The following is an 18507-nucleotide window of genomic DNA, read 5'->3' as shown; positions in this document are numbered from 1 at the left end:
CTGAATTATCCACTAACCTAGTTTACAGTAGTATTTTGGTCATACATTATGATTATTTATTTATTTATTTTTCTTTAAAATGAAGTTGTACATATTTAGTAGACTGTGTTTAACACACAAAACAGTGATGATCAGGTCAAGAAATTCTATTTCTCAGGTATATAAATTCTAAAAAAAACATAGACCCAAAACACCTTAGCAACCATAAATTGCTGCTCTACAAGCCACTTTGAACACCTTAGCAACTGCCTAGCAATGAAATGGCTATTAGCTGCACATGGAACCTCTTCTGTGTTATGGCTGTTGCCATAGGAACAAATAAAAAAAATTATGGTAATTCAGAAAAGATGTGAATGTACAAGTCTGTCTACCTAAGGAACAAAAAGATACATCTTACCACTTTAAAAACACACACGCACACACAAAAGACATTAGAGATCTAACTTTAAAACATAAGGCCAAATAAGCTGGAGAATATAATAAATATTAATAAAAGAATAAAAAGTAGCACAGATCACTGGCCATCATATTTTCAGTCAATCTCTGTACTGTTCTGTAATTCTACTCACTCCTGAATGCTTTAAGGTAGCTGAAACTGTGATTTTGTGGCATCAAATCAAGGCATGAAATCATCACTGCGCTTTGTTCATCAGTGAAAATGAGTTCCCACAGCTCTTTCCCCAGCTTCTGAATAGCCCTAATCAATCAAATTCTTCATATATTATGATATTTTTTTTTTATTAGAATCATCCTTCTGCATTTGAAAAGTAATCGAATGAACCCGCGGCTCACATTAGCTGAATAGTGCTTAACTATGCCGGCAAATTGAGAAAACCGCAATTGTTAAACGTTCAGCTCGAGCAATCAGACTCTATTCAACGAGCATGATCACACTCTCAATGACGACAGACGTGAAATGAAAAAAAGACAAATGTGTTTCAAAATTAGCTGGATGCCAGTGATGCTAACTATTGACTTAAAATGCATGCTGGCCTGCTATATATTTTAAATGTTTGTGGCCCAGAGACACACTACAGTGCAAATTAATTTGCAGTCTACAATTACAGTACATCAATTACTCAGAAGTCATTTAATCTGAATTAGCTTTTGAAATATGTGCTAATTAGCATGGCAAATTCATTAGGCCTATTTACGAGGCTAAAAAAAAACTCACAAGGATGACCGTGACTTAAATAAAAATAAATAAATCTAAAATAAAGGGAAAAATGTTTATTTACAAATTCATCAGAAATGCTAGAGGAATCAAAAGCTGGTAAATTACACAATTGCACAAAAACAAAAGGATCTGAATTAACCTTGAAGTTAATTAAAACAATCACAACTGTCTTCCATCTCTCACACTCTTTCTTAATCCTTTTAATATCTAATTTCACTGTTTTCCCACAGACAAGCTTTTAATCTAAGATAATGAGTAATAGGGATTTTTTTTTTTTTATGTACAACAATATATAATTCATAACCCAGGTCACTGTAAAAAGGAAAAACAGATTGTTTTAGGAAAAACAAGGAACAATAAGACTGACCATCCCAAATTACAACTGTTGTATAAAAGAACTTCAATATATACTGTGACTTTCACATTAACAAAAGGGGAAAAAAATAAACTACTGTTTAAATGTTTGGTGTCAGTAAAACTTTGTTTGGAGAAAACTAATACTTTTATTGAGCAAGGCCTAGGGTTGGGAATCGTTAGAAATTTTCCGGTTCCGTTCCGCCTAATGGTTCTGGTTCCAATTCCTGTTCCATTAAAATCATTAAATAACTATTAAAAAATAGTGGTAAGGAAAAATGCACAATACTCAACTTCTCAATACTGTTTATTACTTACTGTCAACTTAATTTAAAGTTTGGCAAAGTCAAAATTCAACATATATTACAGTATACGGATCTTCATAAGTAGGGTTGGGTATTGTTAGAAATTTTCCGATTCCTATTCCATTTAAATGAACTATTATTATGTTTTTTTACTATTTTACCTTCATTGAATGTAGTGTTGCTGGAAGGTAGTAAGTAATGTTGAGTAATGCTAGTCCATCAATCAGCATGTGCTTCAAAGTTGATGTTTTTACACTATCAATAACATTTTGCTTTTCAAGCAGGAATAAGCTGGTTGGCCAAATAGTCCCTTGAGGGCTAATACACTTTTTCATTTCCCTAAATTAATGAAACTGTTATACTTATAACCATGTATACACACACTACATAAACCCTATTTTACAAAAAATAATGCAGTCAGGAGATGCTGTGATGCAATGAGTGGTTTCCACATTTTTAAACATTTTAAATGCATGAAAATAAATATTTTCTATCACTTTGTCACTCTTGAAATGATGTTTTCAACACTGATAATATATTTTTTTTTAATTCTTGAGCAGAAAATCAACTAATTAGAATGATTTCTGAAGGATCATGATTTCTAAAAATACAGCTTTGTATCACAGTAATAAATTACATTTAAAAAGACATAAAAAATAAAAACTTTTTAAATTATAATAATATTTCACAATATTTCTGTTTTATACTGAAATACTGCCATAACCGTCTCACCCAGAATAATAAATTTAATGCATACATAAAATGAAACACCAAAAATCATTTTCCCCATCACAATCAGAAACAATTGGTCCCAAATTACAATGGAAATGCCAATGGGAAACATGTTCTGATTCCATCTGGAGTTTTTCTGACTAGGTGCAGAATAAAACTCTCCTCTCTAATGGCTGTTAACCTGTCCCTTCTGATGGGCCGCAATGACAGCACCGGCACACAGGGTCAGGCCCATAAAGCCCAATTTATACTTCTGCGTCAACACTACTCCGTAGCTATGCCGTAGGCTATGTGTAGTACGGCGTAGCCTGACGCGCACCTCTCCAAAAATCTAACAGCGCGTCAAATCTACGCGGACCGCAAGCGCTGTGATTGGTCTGCTAGAACCCCTTCCTCCGTATGTTCTTTAGTTTTGTGTGTGTTCATAATGTGCACTTTAATATATTTTAATGTTACATCTTCTTATATAAAATAAAACAAAGCAAATAACAAGTGTCTTATCATTTATTATACTACACATCATTATACATCACTTGTTATCCGTGACCAACAATGTTGATCTGCCGTGGTACAAGTCCTTGTGGAGATTGAAAGAATGCCATATCTTCTCCTGTTCCATTGTTGTATCCTTTTTTGTAGTTTTAAATAATAATTTAATGATTTGATATTTATTTGCAGCCGACACGTTCTCCGACGAGCTGCTTCTTCTTCAGCTTTTGCCGTGGTACTGCGGGTTACACCAGCAACATGCCCGTGGACACTGAAGACTAGAGGTTTGCATGTCTACTGCACATCGATGTGGACATCGACGCAGAAGTATAAATGAAAACTGATGCAGCCTACGGCGTAGATGCTACGGCGTGGGTCCGTCACAGAAGTATAAATCAGCCTTAATGCATCAGTGAGTGGAAGTGAATGATAGGGCTGTACAGATAATGCAGATCTTGGGAAAGTAAAGTGCTCTGTTATCATTTGGTATAGTAGGTGCTTTATCAGTGAAACTCTCTCACACAATCACCATTCATCTTAGGCAAAGTGATGGGTGGCTGAACGCATGATAAGCTCGGAAAGGTGGGTGTGGAATCCATTATGGTCAGTATGATAATGCCGGATATCAGGTATATTGACATACCTGTATATTGCTCCTAAACATTTGCCTTTGAAGCTGACAGCAGTGTAAAGAATGCAGAATGAGGGCAGGAGTAAATATAACCAAAACCCAATTAATCCATGAAGTGTCCACAGAAATGGCTTTAAATTCTAATTTATCAGTTTAATCATTTAAGAAATCAGTATCGACCACTCGCTTGATGAGCAAAAGTGCAGGGACAATCCTTCTTCATCCGTCTCAAAAGCCTTTTATTAAAGAGCAGGTCATATGCTATTTTAAAGTGTCTTAATATTGTGTTGGAGTAACAGGTTTAAATGCATCTAAGGTCAGAAAACATTGTAATTTTCTCAGAATATACATTTAATATTAGAGTCATTTGCCAATAACACCAATAATATTAGAGTCATTTGCCAATAACACCAAAGGAGTTATTGTTGACAATGAAAAAATGTTTTGAATGTAAAAACATAAAACCTAAAATGTTACTATACAATATTTATATATATATATATATATATATATATATATATATATATATATATATATATATATATATATATATCTAGGAAAGTTTGGGTAACAGCTAAGTCTTTAAACATATTTGTTTACAGTGGACCTTTATGTAATGTTTTTCCCCTTTCACTGTATTGTTAGTTAACTCATTTTGCATTCTGCTTGAAAAAGTAAGTCATGCACAATCACATTTGGTCTGACATGACGGCGAGTAAATAATGATCATTTTTGGATCCTTTTCAGACATCTACCCACACAAGCAGACACCAAAGATCATCATAATCAACCCAAAATGAGTGAAAGTTCATAATCCCAACACAAATAAAAAGTATATTAAATTTCAAAGAGAAGAACTGGAGTGATTAAGTGTTTAATTGACTAAAGGAAACAGTGCAGCATGTCCTCCCAGCATGACCTCTCCGACTCCCAGAGTCCACCAGGGCCCCGATTACAGCAACCCCACGTCATTCATCATCCCGCACTGAATATTTATGGGCAAGGCCCAAGGGTCATCTTTTCTTGCTGGGGGTTAATGGGCATCAGAGCAGAGGTGGGGCCATAATCTGATTCCATCGCCATGGCAACTTCACCCTAATCAACCTCCATAGGAGGTGAAGAACAGTCTAATGAAGATGCTGTGACTCCCTCGCACTGGCTTTCTATTAAAGTTGATTAGCATGCGCTACTATCAGTGAGACCTCATCTCAATGGAATGTTTCCAAAAGATGATAAAGATTATTATAACAGAGACGAAAGCCGCTTGACTGCATAATGGGCAATAATGGGCCCGGTCAATGTGAAAAATGGGTTTGCAAGAATGGTTTTTCAGTCTAAATGGAAGGAAAACACTATCAGGAAGAAAAGGAAAAATGCGTTTCGAATGCAATATTGTGCAGGAATCAATAGCAGCGAGTTAAAGAGTAAAAAGTTTTCCTCATTTCCTATTCAGCCCAAATTTTATGCCAGAAAGTTTGCCAATAAGCTGTTTTATTGGAGTCAGAACGGCTCTGTTCCAAAACTAAGTGGGCTGCTTATCGAAACAGCAATTTCAGGCATCAAAATGCTTTGGATATGAAGACTGATGTAAACAGGATGACAGAAAATTATTAATGCAAGCTTCACTTTAGCTGTTGCTCGAACTCAGTGTTAAGGGTTTGTTTAAATTAAAGGGCTGGGAAAATAAATCGATGCATCGCGAATCGAGAAATGATTCAGCATCGATTCTGAGATTTTCCGAATGCATCGCGATTCTTTCTTGAATCGATTCTGAGCTTAGTTTTTGAACAGCAGATGCCACTGCATGCTTTAGAAACAGCCATACTGCTGCTTGTTTCCAAATCCTTACACACACTTGAACCTAAAATATTAATTCATAAAATTCGAAAAGGTTGAAGCGAATTACAAAGGTGTTCACAGTGGGCTGTTTAAATTAATCTCGCGTCATAAAAGCATTCTAAGCTGAGGTGAAATTACATGACTCAGCCGAACACAACTGCTCTTTAACACTCTTCTTCATGAGAATTTGAGTGTGTGTGGAAAAAAAAACTAGATTAGAGCGCCATCTGCTGTTAAAAACTAAGCTCAGAATCGATTCCAGAGGAATCGCGATGCATTCTGAAAATCTAAGAATCGATCCACAAATCGATTCTGCATCGATTTATTGTCCCAGCCCTATTAAATTAACCTTAACAACGTGTCTGCACCGGATGCGACAGTTGTCGCGCCGCAACAGCTAAAGACTGTCTACACAGGACATGACAAAGTGACCATTGCAAATCAATTTGAATTTTGTGTCAGTACGTCATATATAGAACAAGGCAGCAGTTTACTATCGGGAATTTGTCGTCTTGTGTACTTTTCAGAAGTGATCCAACTTATTTTCACCTGGTGGACAACAAACTGTAAAATGGACCATGTCTCGAGACCACAACCAATTAGCAACCAATTAGCAACTATTCAGAACACCCTTACAACTCCATAGCAATATGTTTAAAAAAAAACACTCAGAACAGCTTAGCAAAGGCATCCCTGGCATTAGCAACATTAATGTATTTTCATAAATATTAAATGAACAGAATCTCTCCTCTAATACACAAATACACTCACTTTCATGCATCTTCATTTGTCAACATCAGTAGATCTATATTTGTAATTTGTATATCCATATCACAACAAAGGCACACAAACCATATGAATAAAAACAATCAATTAGAAAAAGCAGCTTGGACTGAAATATCAAATCATTTTTCCATGTCCCTAATAGCTAACCAGCTGAATTCTGCCAACAACTTCTTCCCCAGAATAACAATTGAATTCCTAATAAACAGAACCAGTTTTAAGATCTCAAAAATGAGAAAATTTAAATGAAAGAAGCAACTTAATCATTAATAGCTTTGAATATCATATGAATATTTTATTAGCAATTATTCAACCCCTGCTGAGTAAGAATTTATAATCTGTTCCATATATGCGACTAGACTTATTATTATACTTACCATTTAAATCGAAAACAATTTATTAGATTATGCTATGCAAAATGGCCATTTATGACACAAATGGCATGAATATTAATATTTGGTAAAATCATTAATATTAAATAGGGTAGATGTAGTTATTCAATCAGGGCTATGGGCTTATATTGTTTCACAGCTTGTTACACAAAAAGTTAAAAAAAGGGGGGGTGGGGGGTAAATGCTGTCAAACTGGTTCCAAACTGGAGCCAAAGCTCCTGAAATAGTGATGATGTCATTGGTGTGTAAACCAATCTGCTTAAGGCAGGGAGGGCAGGCTCAACAAGTCCCAGCTAAACGTCTGGTTAACACACTGAAGTAACTTGTTTCGCTAGTTCCCACTGCTTCTAGATGTAGAAGCTCCAGACAGCTCAACAAAACTTGACTCCAAATATATTACAGTAGATTTAGTTAATTACAGACTTAACATTATATTCAAACAAAAACTAAATTAATAACGAACTAAACAACCTGAACTCAGAGATTTGTCACTTGCAGGAAACGTAACTGCATTCAAACCTACCGTACATTTTAGAGCCAAACATACTAGATAACAGTATTCATAACACAGAAAAAAACCTCTCTGCCCAGCTGTAGTGTTTGTGAATAAGTACCGCGGTAGACTTACCTTGTCTTTGTCCTCCACTAGGTCTGTTAGCATATCGTCTGGGTCCAGGATCCCCCCGTCCATATACTCCACATGGAGCGTCCGCACCAGGAATTCCACATCCTGCTAAAAACAATAGGTCCATTAGAAGTCCCCCATTCTTCTTATAATTAATAGAAATCATGCTTCAGCAATCAAAGGACGTCCAAAAAAAGTATTATCAGATAAGCATATATCACATTATATTTATCAAATAGGTCCATTAGAAGTCCCCCATTCAACAACATCACAAGAGACTAACGATGAGTTTGGATGGTTAAGAGCTACAAAATAATGATTTTCAGCAATCGAAGGACGTCCAAAAAAAGTATTATCAGATAAACATACATCACATTATATTTACCATTATTAAATGAATAGGCTTGTTCTGACTCTGAAATTTGATTGGATGAGCTACAAAATAATGATTTATTATATTTACTAATCAAATTATTTAATACCATGTTTTTGTTGTTGCCACTTTACCGCAGTAAAAATCACTGTAACAATCTTAATTTCTTTGAGAATCACATTATTGCAAAAAAGATAACCATGCAAAATACAATAGCATTTGTTTGCCTTCATTTGACATGCTAGAGGCAAGCTAGCTGAGACAACTCTCATTTGTTTCGCCAGAAAGCCCTTTAGCCATGATTAGAAAACAATAGCAGCTTTAATGTACTTCTGATGTTTCCATGTGCATGAATGTATGGAAACAAAGGAAGCAGTGAAAATAAAAGGTGTGACTTTCCTGTTGCTCAAAGGTTCAGTCCTACAGCACAGACTGACATTTTACGATTCACAGAGCGCATAGAATCACAGAATTAGGAAGTAAACTAAAACTGGCTGTGCTAATATGAATATACTGACAACTAAAGTCCTTTATTAACTGTACAGTATGGCCTTGAGTGCCTTACTGCTTTTTTTAAAGACAGGTACTTCAAAGCAAGAAATCCTGTCAAAAGTTGTGATAAATCACAACTATTTATCACACTGTGATAAATTAATTTATGACAACTCTGTTGCCAAAATTTTATATACAATAAATAATAATAAAAAAAATACATATACAATACTTCTATTCAAAGGTTTAGAGTCAGTAAGTGTTTTTTTCTTTTAAGAAATTAGTATTTTTATTCAGCAAAGATGCATTAAATTGATTTAAAAAATGTTAGTAAAGACTTTTATAATGATAAAAAAAAAAATAATTTCAAATAGCCTAAATGCTTTTGAACTTTCTATTCATTGAAAAAAAAATCATAATTTTCCACAAAAATATTAGGCTCAAAACTCCTTTCAAAATTAATAATAAGAAATGTTTCTTAAGCAGCAAATCAGCATATTAGAATTATTTCTGAAGGATCATGTGACACTGAAGACTGAAGTAATGATGCTGAAAATTCAGCTTTGCATCACAGAAATAAATAACATTTTAAAATATATTCAAATAGAAATATGTTATTTTAAATTATAATATGTCACAAAACAGATCAAATGCTGTGATGAATTTTTTCCATTGACCCTGACGAGACAACAGGATGAGATGGGTAACAGGTTAAAGGAGAACTTCAGTTTATGGTGGGAACAAATACCATCATGTGTACATGTAATCAGATACGATAAGTCACAGTTGTGAGTTTGTCAGTTTGAATACCATCAGCTCATTGCCAAACAAACTCGCTGAACGACTTTCCTACTTGGGTTGGGGTGGGGGGGACTACTAAAATGGTCTTAGAAAACGTGTTTGGCTGGTAATGCATGACATAAGAGATCCAGGTCAAGGCCTTTTCAGTAGAAACCTCAGTGAAAGTGTAAACAAATGATAATAAATTCTACAATCATCATGTCATGTAATCATGCTGAATGTCAAACAGCAGCCAACAAAACTGGTGCACTTTGATACAAACAATGTAAGTCATTTTGTGAAAACTGCATTATATTTTATTTATTCATTTATGTTTTATTCATTTAAAAACCAAATCAAGTTCTGTCAAAACTGTGTGAATGATTTATGATCGTCTTGAAGACATCAAACCAACCAGTAATATTTTGCACCATATGCTACCAAAAGTGTATAATTTCATAACTTTTATGGAGTTACATTATAGCAAATGAAAAACGTTTCAACGTTTAATGAATTTACATATTTTTTCTGATACATAAAATAAGCTGCTAAAATTAATTTGGACTTTTTTGAATTAGGTCAGTGAGAACAAAATGTACAGGACTCAATAGAAAAACTACACTTCATTGAAAATCTTGATTTTTTTTTTTTTTTTTTTTTTTAAACAAAGTGTATAGTATAGTATAATTTTATTTAATTCCATGTCAGCATCTGGGGCTATTTTCATGGCAAAAACTCAATTAACAATACAAATATCACATAAATACAATAAACCCAAGCAAACAAAACACAGCAAGTAATATTATACAAGATATTTTAAATAAACATATGATAAAAATTCTAAAAACCTTTTCAGGCAATTAAACAAAGTGAAAACCTGTATATATTTTGAAAAATATATATTACAAACCCGATTCCAAAACAGTTGTGACACTGTACAAATTGTGAGTAAAAAAGGAATAGAATAATTTACAAATCTCATAAACTTATATTTTATTCACAATAGATTATACTGTAGATAACATATCAAATGTTGAGAGTGAGACATTTTGAAATGTCATGCCAAATATTGGCTCATTTTGGATTTCATGAGAGCTACACATTCCAAAAAAGTTGGGACAGGTAGCAATAAGAGGCCGGAAAAGTTAAATGTACATATAAGGAACAGCTGGAGGACCAACTTGCAACTTATTAGGTCAATTGGCAACATGATTGGGTATAAAAAGAGCCTCTCAGAGTGGCAGTGTCTCTCAGAAGTCAAGATGGGCAGAGGATCACCAATTCCCCCAATGCTGTGGCCAAAAATAGTGCAGCAATATCAGAAAGGAGTTTCTCAGAGAAAAATTGCAAAGAGTTTGAAGTTATCATCATCTACAGTGCATAATATCATCCAAAGATTCAGAGAATCTGGAACAATCTCTGTGCATAAGGGTCAAGGCCGGAAAACCATACTGGATGCCCGTGATCTTCGGGGCCTTAGACGGCACTGCATCACATACAGCAATGCTACTGTAATGGAAAACACAACATGGGCTCAGAAATACTTCCAGAAAACATTGTTGGTGAACACAATCCAACATGCCATTCGCCGTTGCCGGCTAAAGCTCTAAAGGTCAAAAAGAAGCCATATCTAAACATGATCCAGAAGCGCAGGCGTTTTCTCTGGGCCAAGGCTCATTTAAAATGGACTGTGGCAAAGTGGAAACTGTTCTGTGTTCAGACGAATCAAAATTTAAAGTTGTTTTTGGAAAACTGGGACGCCATGTCATCCGGACTAAAGAGGACAAGGACAACCCAAGTTGTTATCAGCACTCAGTTCAGAAGCCTGCATCTCTGATGGTATGGGGTTGCATGAGAGCATGTGGCATGGGCAGCTTACACATCTGGAAAGGCACCATCAATGCTGAAAGGTATATCCAAGTTCTAGAACAACATATGCTCCCATCCAGACGTCGTCTCTTTCAGGGAAGACCTTGCATTTTCCAACCTGACAATGCCAGACCACATACTGCATCAATTACAACATCATGGCTGCGTAGAAGAAGGATCTGGGTACTGAAATGGCCAGCCTGCAGTCCAGATCTTTCACCCATAGAAAACATTTGGCGCATCATAAAGAGGAAGATGCGACAAAGAAGACTGTTGAGCAACTAGAAGCCTGTATTAGACAAGAATGGGACAACATTCTTATTCCTAAACTTGAGCAACTTGTCACCTCAGTCCCCAGACGTTTGGAGACTGTTATAAAAAGAAGAGGGGATGCCACACAGTGTTAAACATGGCCTTGTCCCAACTTTTTTGAGATGTGTTGATGCTATGAAATTTAAAATCAACTTATTTTTCCCTTAAAATGATACATTTTCTCAGTTTAAACATTTGATATAAAATTCCAAACTTTGTTGGAATCGGGTTTGTACATCAAATCTAATATTTAAGAATTTTCTGTACTATTTTTGTACTGGAAAAAAAATGGTGTAGGATACTTTGAAACATTTTTTACTCAAAAATTGCTAGTAAATTTCACAAATAATTACAAAGAAACTGCAAGCAACACTGAATTTAAATTCTGAATTAGTATTTTCTTGTAAAAACATACTCCAATAATCTTTTTTTTGTTTTTGTTTTTTTACAACTTTTACAAATTCTAAATTTGTCACTGATCATGTGACTCCTTTGTTGAGATGGTCAGAAGTTCTTCTAGCTTAAACTGAAGAATATGTTTCTCTTTTTGCAAACAAGCACATACTCTGTAGAAGTTCAAAAGAAAACCAGTGCTAAATCAAAACCAATCCAAACCTCCATATTTGTTCATAAAAGCAGCTTCAATCCTCAAAAAAAAAACACATTAAAATGGAAGCTGATACCATCTGAGCACAGGGGGGGAAAAAAGCAGTTCCTCCAATCCAGAATGAAAAATCAACTCATATTAACACACACACTGATTTTTTTTTTTTTTTTTTTTTTGTGAAGGCGCTTTCTCCGCCTCAGTCCTAACAGGAAACAGCAGTCTACATCCACCCTGCTGGGGTGGAAAAGTCTTCATGCTGTTTAGGCAGATATGTCTGTCTGCTGGGACAGTTTTCAACTTCATGAAACATCTGAGCAACATATGCCATGGAAGCACACACCTGGTGCTTTTTACACACACCTTCATCCTTAATACTAGAGAAAGAAAAAAAAAATTTAGACATTTAAACAAGACACATGGTCCGACAGCTGAGGTACAAGTTTCCCACAACAAAAACTGGAAATATGCATTCAGATTCATTATCAGTAATATGACATTATGCCAGTGACATGGAAATATGGAGTATGTGTGCAGCTATATAACCTTAACTATTTTGTTCTGTCTTGTTTTTCCACTACAAATCCTCTATAACACCATGAGAAAACCAAACATACAAGATCTGATTACTTGTGCATGAAACAGCAGGAAGTTCTGAGAAGTTGTTTGGTCTCAAATGTCAAACACAACTAGTAATCAGTCTCTCCATCTATGAGAACTGAGAGGTCATTTCAACATGCACTAATTGTAAATGATTCCTCAGAGCTACAGTGTTTAATTGGGGAGGTTTTTTTTACATAATGATTACTTTTGTGTAAGGGTTAATAATCAGAACAAACCCCTAACGCAAAGTATTAAATGTCAGCATAACTCATCCTGCATGGTTACTCAACCTGCATTTTTTGATAAACTGACAGAAAAAACTTGCATTTTGCTATCATGGAATACACAATGGCATTTTTTCATTTGCTTTGATCTTACAGTTATTAATCAATCAAGGCTAAACTGTCTTAACAACATTTGCAAACAATTTTACATTCATAATCTGATGTATTTCTAACAGAACCAGGGTTTTCAACAAGAAAAAAAAATGAGTGGATGGTGAAAAGTGAGTGAATGAAGTAGAGATTGGAGCAGAGGTGTTGAAAAATAAGGTTTGGGCTTATACTTTTAGAGGGTTTCGGTGTAACCAAAATGAAAAGACATTTCATAAGCTGAGCAATTCTGACGAGAGATTGCAAAGACAAACTTTTCTTCCTTGGAAAACATGCACAGATGAACAGTGGACAATAAAATACCAGTAACATGCATTAATGATGTAAATACGGTCACTTTAAAAGGAACAGTTCACACAAAAATAAATGGTTGCTGAAAATGAATTCACGCTCAGGCAATCTAAGATGCAGATTAGTTTATTTTCTTCATCAGGAACAGATTTGGAGAAATTTAGCATTACATCACTTGCTCACCAATGGATCCTCTGCAGTGAATGGGTGCCGTCAGAGTCCAAACAACCGATAAAAACATCACAATAAACCACAAGCAATCCACACAACTACAGTCCATCAATTAGCATCTTGTGAAGTGAAAAGCTGCATATTTCTGAGAAACAAATCCATCATTAACACAATTTTACATTTAAATCGTTGCTTCTGGCAAAAATATGAGTCCATAATCCATAATGATGCTTCCTGTTGTCCTCTCACATCAAAATCCAATGACATTTGTTTAGAACTGTTTTAGCTGATGGACTAAAGTTGTTTGGATTACCTGTGGTTTATTGTGATGTTTTTATCAGCTGTTTGGACTCTCATTCTTACAGCAGCCATTACTGCAGAGGATCCATTGGTGAGCAAGTGATGTAATGCTAAATTTCCCTAAATCTGCTCCCATGAAGAAACAAACTCATCTACATCTTGGATGGCCTGAGAGTGAGTACATTTTCCTATTGGACTTGATATTGCATATCCATTGTGACATTTAAATCCAGAGCAATTTGTTGTAGTGATGGCTGCTGACGCCGAAGGCTTTGTGCTCTTGGAAGTGTGCCACTTGCAGTGTTCTCAGCAGCGCTGCCTGCCAAGTCAGCTCTCCAGCCATCCTCAGAGGTTAACAGGGGCCTGACAGAGACCAGCTATGGTAGCATAATAAAGAAGTTTTCCTCTGCTGTCAGTGAGGTAATCTCAAACAGTGTGTGAGATCTTGCTGGACACGTAAACATTATTGAATGGGACAGATAGTTTTACTTCACTGTGGACTACTAACTATATTTTCAAAAGCACTGCAGTAGCTCAGCAGGTTGAAAAAGGTGGATTTACCAGTAACCAATACCAGTTTTCCTTTTTGTTTTACAATAAATTTAATAAAATGTTCTCCACCTCAATTTCACCAAAAAAAAAAAAATTATTCTCAATCTCTCCCCTCCAAACACCTGAATAGAGACCACTTTTTTCTGTATGTTTTTCAACTTTAAAATGGTCTGCCAATTGCAATAAATAAGGGGAAAAAGCATTGTTCCTTCTTCAATATAGCATATAGATTTATAGTTATTTCAATAAAGATATATTGCCCCCCTTAGCTTCAATGCACACTAATGTTCAAAAGTTTTATGTCTTTCAAAAACATAATAAAAATCCTACAACTGGCAACACAATTGAACATAAAATATGCAGAGATTTTGATCTTTGGTTACAATGCACAACCACTGCAAATACAGACTGCATCCTTAATGGAACTGGAGAAGATCTAAAGAGTTAACCTTAAACTTATTCAAATAATCATGCAGCGACATTAACAAAATGGGACCCTGGCCTTCATTAATAATACATAATGTGATTTCATTGTTGACATCATTATAAATCGGCCATACCATAAACTAATAACAACTCATATCTCAAAGTAAATGTAAAATTAAACATCAATTCATAGCAGTCACATTTGCATCTCAAAATTTACAACTAACATCAACACAAATTGCCCATTTGTTATGCGAATATGCACAAGGTCTAATCAAGGAGAAATGCATCACGGATGCACCGCTATCATAGATGATGGGCTCAATGCTTCAGTGACGCATGAGACCAGAGAGGTGGGTTGACAGAATAGATAAAGCTCCCACGCTCCTACCCCAGTACGCCTGGCACCGTCCCATCCCATCCGACTGAACCAATCTCAGCCGATAACGTCCATCAGTCAGGCATACTAAAACCTCCCATAAACCCAGCCATCTCAGCCCAAGAGCCAAGGCCAAACTAATCAAACACAGCCTGCCACCTGCATTTGGAGATAGGGAGCGATTAATGACATGGCTGTGTTTGTCACGTAAGTCCCGTTTTATTCCAACTGGAATTTAGTGCAGAAGCTGGACAAAAGGAATAGAATAGTTAACGGTGACCAACCACTGCAGTATTAAATAGGACTGGTGATCACAAAGGAAAACATAAACACGTACTGATATCAAAGATCCCCTCTATAGTGGAATATAGTCGTGACATGTTTGTTTGTTTATAAATTAATGATGAAATTAAGAAGAGCTGAGTATTGCATTAATTACCATATTGACCCGAATATAAGACAATGTTTTTTTCTTGGAAATAGGCTACAACTGAAAAAATGCGGTCATTTTATATTCAGGGTCTAAATTTTAACATGTCAGTAATACAACCACAACAATAGGTGGCACCTAATAAGCGTAAAACAAGTGTGCCATGAAATACGTAATGTAAAGTGTGTTGTAAAGATCGCAAGTGAAAACAATTGTTTTCACATGGTAATCACATGTTACCGTGATGGGAAAAAACTTCCTCTGTAAGTGTTTTTAAAATGTAAGACAGTACCCAGATTTGAAGACTACAAAAAGATTTCACTTCTACTGTTACTTTTTTTGGTAGGCTACTATGACATGGATAGAGTAAATGTTATAGGCCTATAATTCAGATGGGCTACCTGTTATTTTTATGGTAGCCTATATCTAAAAGTGTACATTTTAATGTGATTGTTGGTTTTACCAGTATTTACCATACTTTCAAAACAAAAATTAAAATAGCAATAGAAAAATATGCAATATGAAAAAATTTAAGAATTTTTTTTTTCTAAGTAAAACACAAGATTTGGTTTTCAAAAAGGCTTTTTTTCTGGAAAAAGTGGGGTCGTCTTATAATAAGGGTCGTCTTATATTCGGGTCAATACGGTAATTAGAAGATCTGAAAATTGCACTATTTATTATTAAGAAGCAACCGTTCACCCATTATAACATAAAAGTTTTGAATAATTGCAATGCACAATCTTTTTATATGCATTCCGAACAATCATGGCTGTTAATTATAAAAATAAAACAACATCAAATACTGCAAATAACAAACACCAAAATAAACATAATGCAAAAGACAATATCACCCAATAAACGGTCTACTACAACACATTTTACAAGAAAATGCTATTATTTAATTATTTAATTATTTAAATCAGTTTTTAAATCAACTTTCTGTTTCTTTGTGAGATCTGTTGATTTTTTATTTCTTTTGAGGGTACCTCAACTTTATAACCTTATACAACCGTATATATAATATAAAGCCTAGACAATAGACGTGTGTGTGTGTGTGTGTGTGTGTTTTCAGAATGTCATAACCATTCAAACTAAAGTGAAGTGAAAGCCACTACTGGTAACAGGTACCTAATTTCCCAGACATATACTGCGCAGTCTTAAAGATCATATTTGCATATTTGAGGCGCTGGACAAAACTTTTACCCCAGTATCAGACTGCAGAAATTTCTAGAGATAATGCGTATTCAAAACATTAGCCAGAAATCTGAGAAATGTCAGTGTTGACAGCTCGAGATCACGTGATCTGAGCTCTGCGCTCGCGGGCACACCCGGTTAACAATCGTATGGTGAAGGACGACTTTTGAAATGGAAACGTCAGCATGACATATGTAATATTAATGAGCTTCGATTTCCTCTTAGGACAGTTCTCAAGCAGCCTTAAGTGGGGTCTAATTAATATTCATGAACCATGCCTTCGTCATAGTAGGATTCGCTAACCCGGTAAACAGGTGTAATTTTTTCAAAAATCCTAATCAATTGTCTCAAAGTAATCACATTTAAACAATCCATAGTGAATAATCGAATCTAACCATTACTGTTTATCTGTTTTTCAAACTTTAAAACAACACGTTACCTGTTCAATAATCTTCTTGTATCTTTGAGTGGCTTGATCGATCAAATCCCGTACCATCCAGTCGTCTTTACACGGGACGACAATCTTCGTTTCCCCGAAATTTACAGTCACTTTCATCTTAACTGCGTCATCAAACGTTCAAATATGCCCGTGGTTTGTTTACAGCACAGTTTCTGTTAAAGCGAGCGCAGAAGAGACGACAGGTGTCATTGGTCAACTGTTACAGGTGATCTTCTTTCTCTTTAAAGTGCTACTAAAGACTTGAGTAAGCCAATGCTAAGTCCATGAACGGAATAAGCGTCCAGTGATCATTCCAAACCACACTTTGAACAGAATTAAACAGTCCTGGGTGACAGAGAAAACTCTCGATATATGTTTCCCAAGTTCACGCGCGCTGAGGTCCAGAGTGAAACCGGAAGCGGCAAAGAGTGAATAACTCTGACTGTCGTGATTGACGGCCTGCTTTATGAAGCTATACAGAGCAGTCCCCACAGATAATCATTACTGCGGAAAGAAGGGTGTACTCTCACTGCTAAACAGCTTGCCAAAGAATGAATAAGTAGTACTAAAGATAGGGAAATGTTCTGAATCTTAGAGAATAAAAATAGAGCTTCTTCTTGCTTGTCAGTAAGTAGCTAATCCCTTATAATGACGTTTGCATTATCAAAAATATCCAGAAATATCAAAACTAGATGTGAAATGTGTTTGACATTTTTGAGCTTTTGGAGGAGATGTGCCTTTAAAAGATGGATGGAGTTTCTGTTTGTTTTGGGTTTTATTGCAGGTTCCAGTTGTGACTACATGCCCCACTATTGCCAACACGTTTTAAATGAACTGAATCTTTTTCCTAGGAAACAACAGTGGAAATAGCTATTTTGTAGCAGAGACTTTAATAAGGTATGTATGCAGAAATTGATTATTAAATGTAAAGCTTTGAGAAATATGAAATGCATGGAGTAAAACATTTGAGTAAGATGTGTAATCAAATTACTTGTAAAGTGCATCTAAATTCAAGGGGACCTATTATGCAAAATTCACTTTTATAAGGTGTTTGAACACAGATGTGTATCCACAGTGTGTGTAAACAACAAGCCTATAATGGTAAAAAATCTACCCACTTCTTTTTTAAAATCCCTAAATCATAGACAGTCTCTCCAAACATATATTCTCCATAAACTCCCAGCCTCAGAGCCACTGTGGATGCAGTGGATTATTTTTATTCACAAAGGAAAAGTGTCCAAGAAAATTGCTAAATTTTGTATATGTTTGTGCAAATTATCACAAGACTGCTTTGCAAACAAGAGTCAATAAAGGACTTACAAAAGTTGATTCTCAAAGATGGATCAATTCCAACTATTCATAATCCATCTTCATATTCAGGACATGCAAGTATTGTACTTAATATGTTGAATGTGCTTGTTAGCACGTATCTTACTGTATTCACAGTGACCAGAGCTTTGTTGTTATTTTTATTTTAAACCCAAAAATGCTCACCATCTGTATAATTCATAAACGCACATTTATTGCTTCTTAAAATAAATAACGACATAGCTCTGTTCTCTGTGAATACAGT

The 18507-nt window shown here is 35.3% G+C and overlaps 1 protein-coding gene across 3 annotated transcripts in view; it reads right to left on the bottom strand.

Moving 5' to 3' along the window:
* Window positions 1-17395, bottom strand: part of LOC109060930 (partitioning defective 3 homolog B-like) — a 171993-nt gene extending 154598 nt beyond the window's left edge. For 2 of the 3 annotated variants that reach the window (XM_042742723.1, XM_042742648.1), the window contains exons 1-2: window positions 16935-17395; window positions 7331-7435 (exon numbers count right to left, since the gene is read on the bottom strand). In XM_042742723.1, coding sequence (XP_042598657.1) covers window positions 7331-7435; window positions 16935-17051 — 222 coding nt within the window. In that variant the 5' untranslated portion in view covers window positions 17052-17395. The remainder of the gene's footprint in view (window positions 1-7330; window positions 7436-16934) is intronic. The other variant, XM_042742791.1, reaches the window with a different exon arrangement.
* Window positions 17396-18507: the final 1112 nt, after the last annotated feature.

Source organism: Cyprinus carpio, chromosome A1 (assembly GCF_018340385.1).
Source record: "Cyprinus carpio isolate SPL01 chromosome A1, ASM1834038v1, whole genome shotgun sequence".
Classification (NCBI taxonomy): Eukaryota; Metazoa; Chordata; class Actinopteri; order Cypriniformes; family Cyprinidae; genus Cyprinus; species Cyprinus carpio.
The sequence above is the reverse complement of the archived record's forward strand: the minus strand, read 5'-3'. Positions and strand labels throughout refer to the sequence as shown.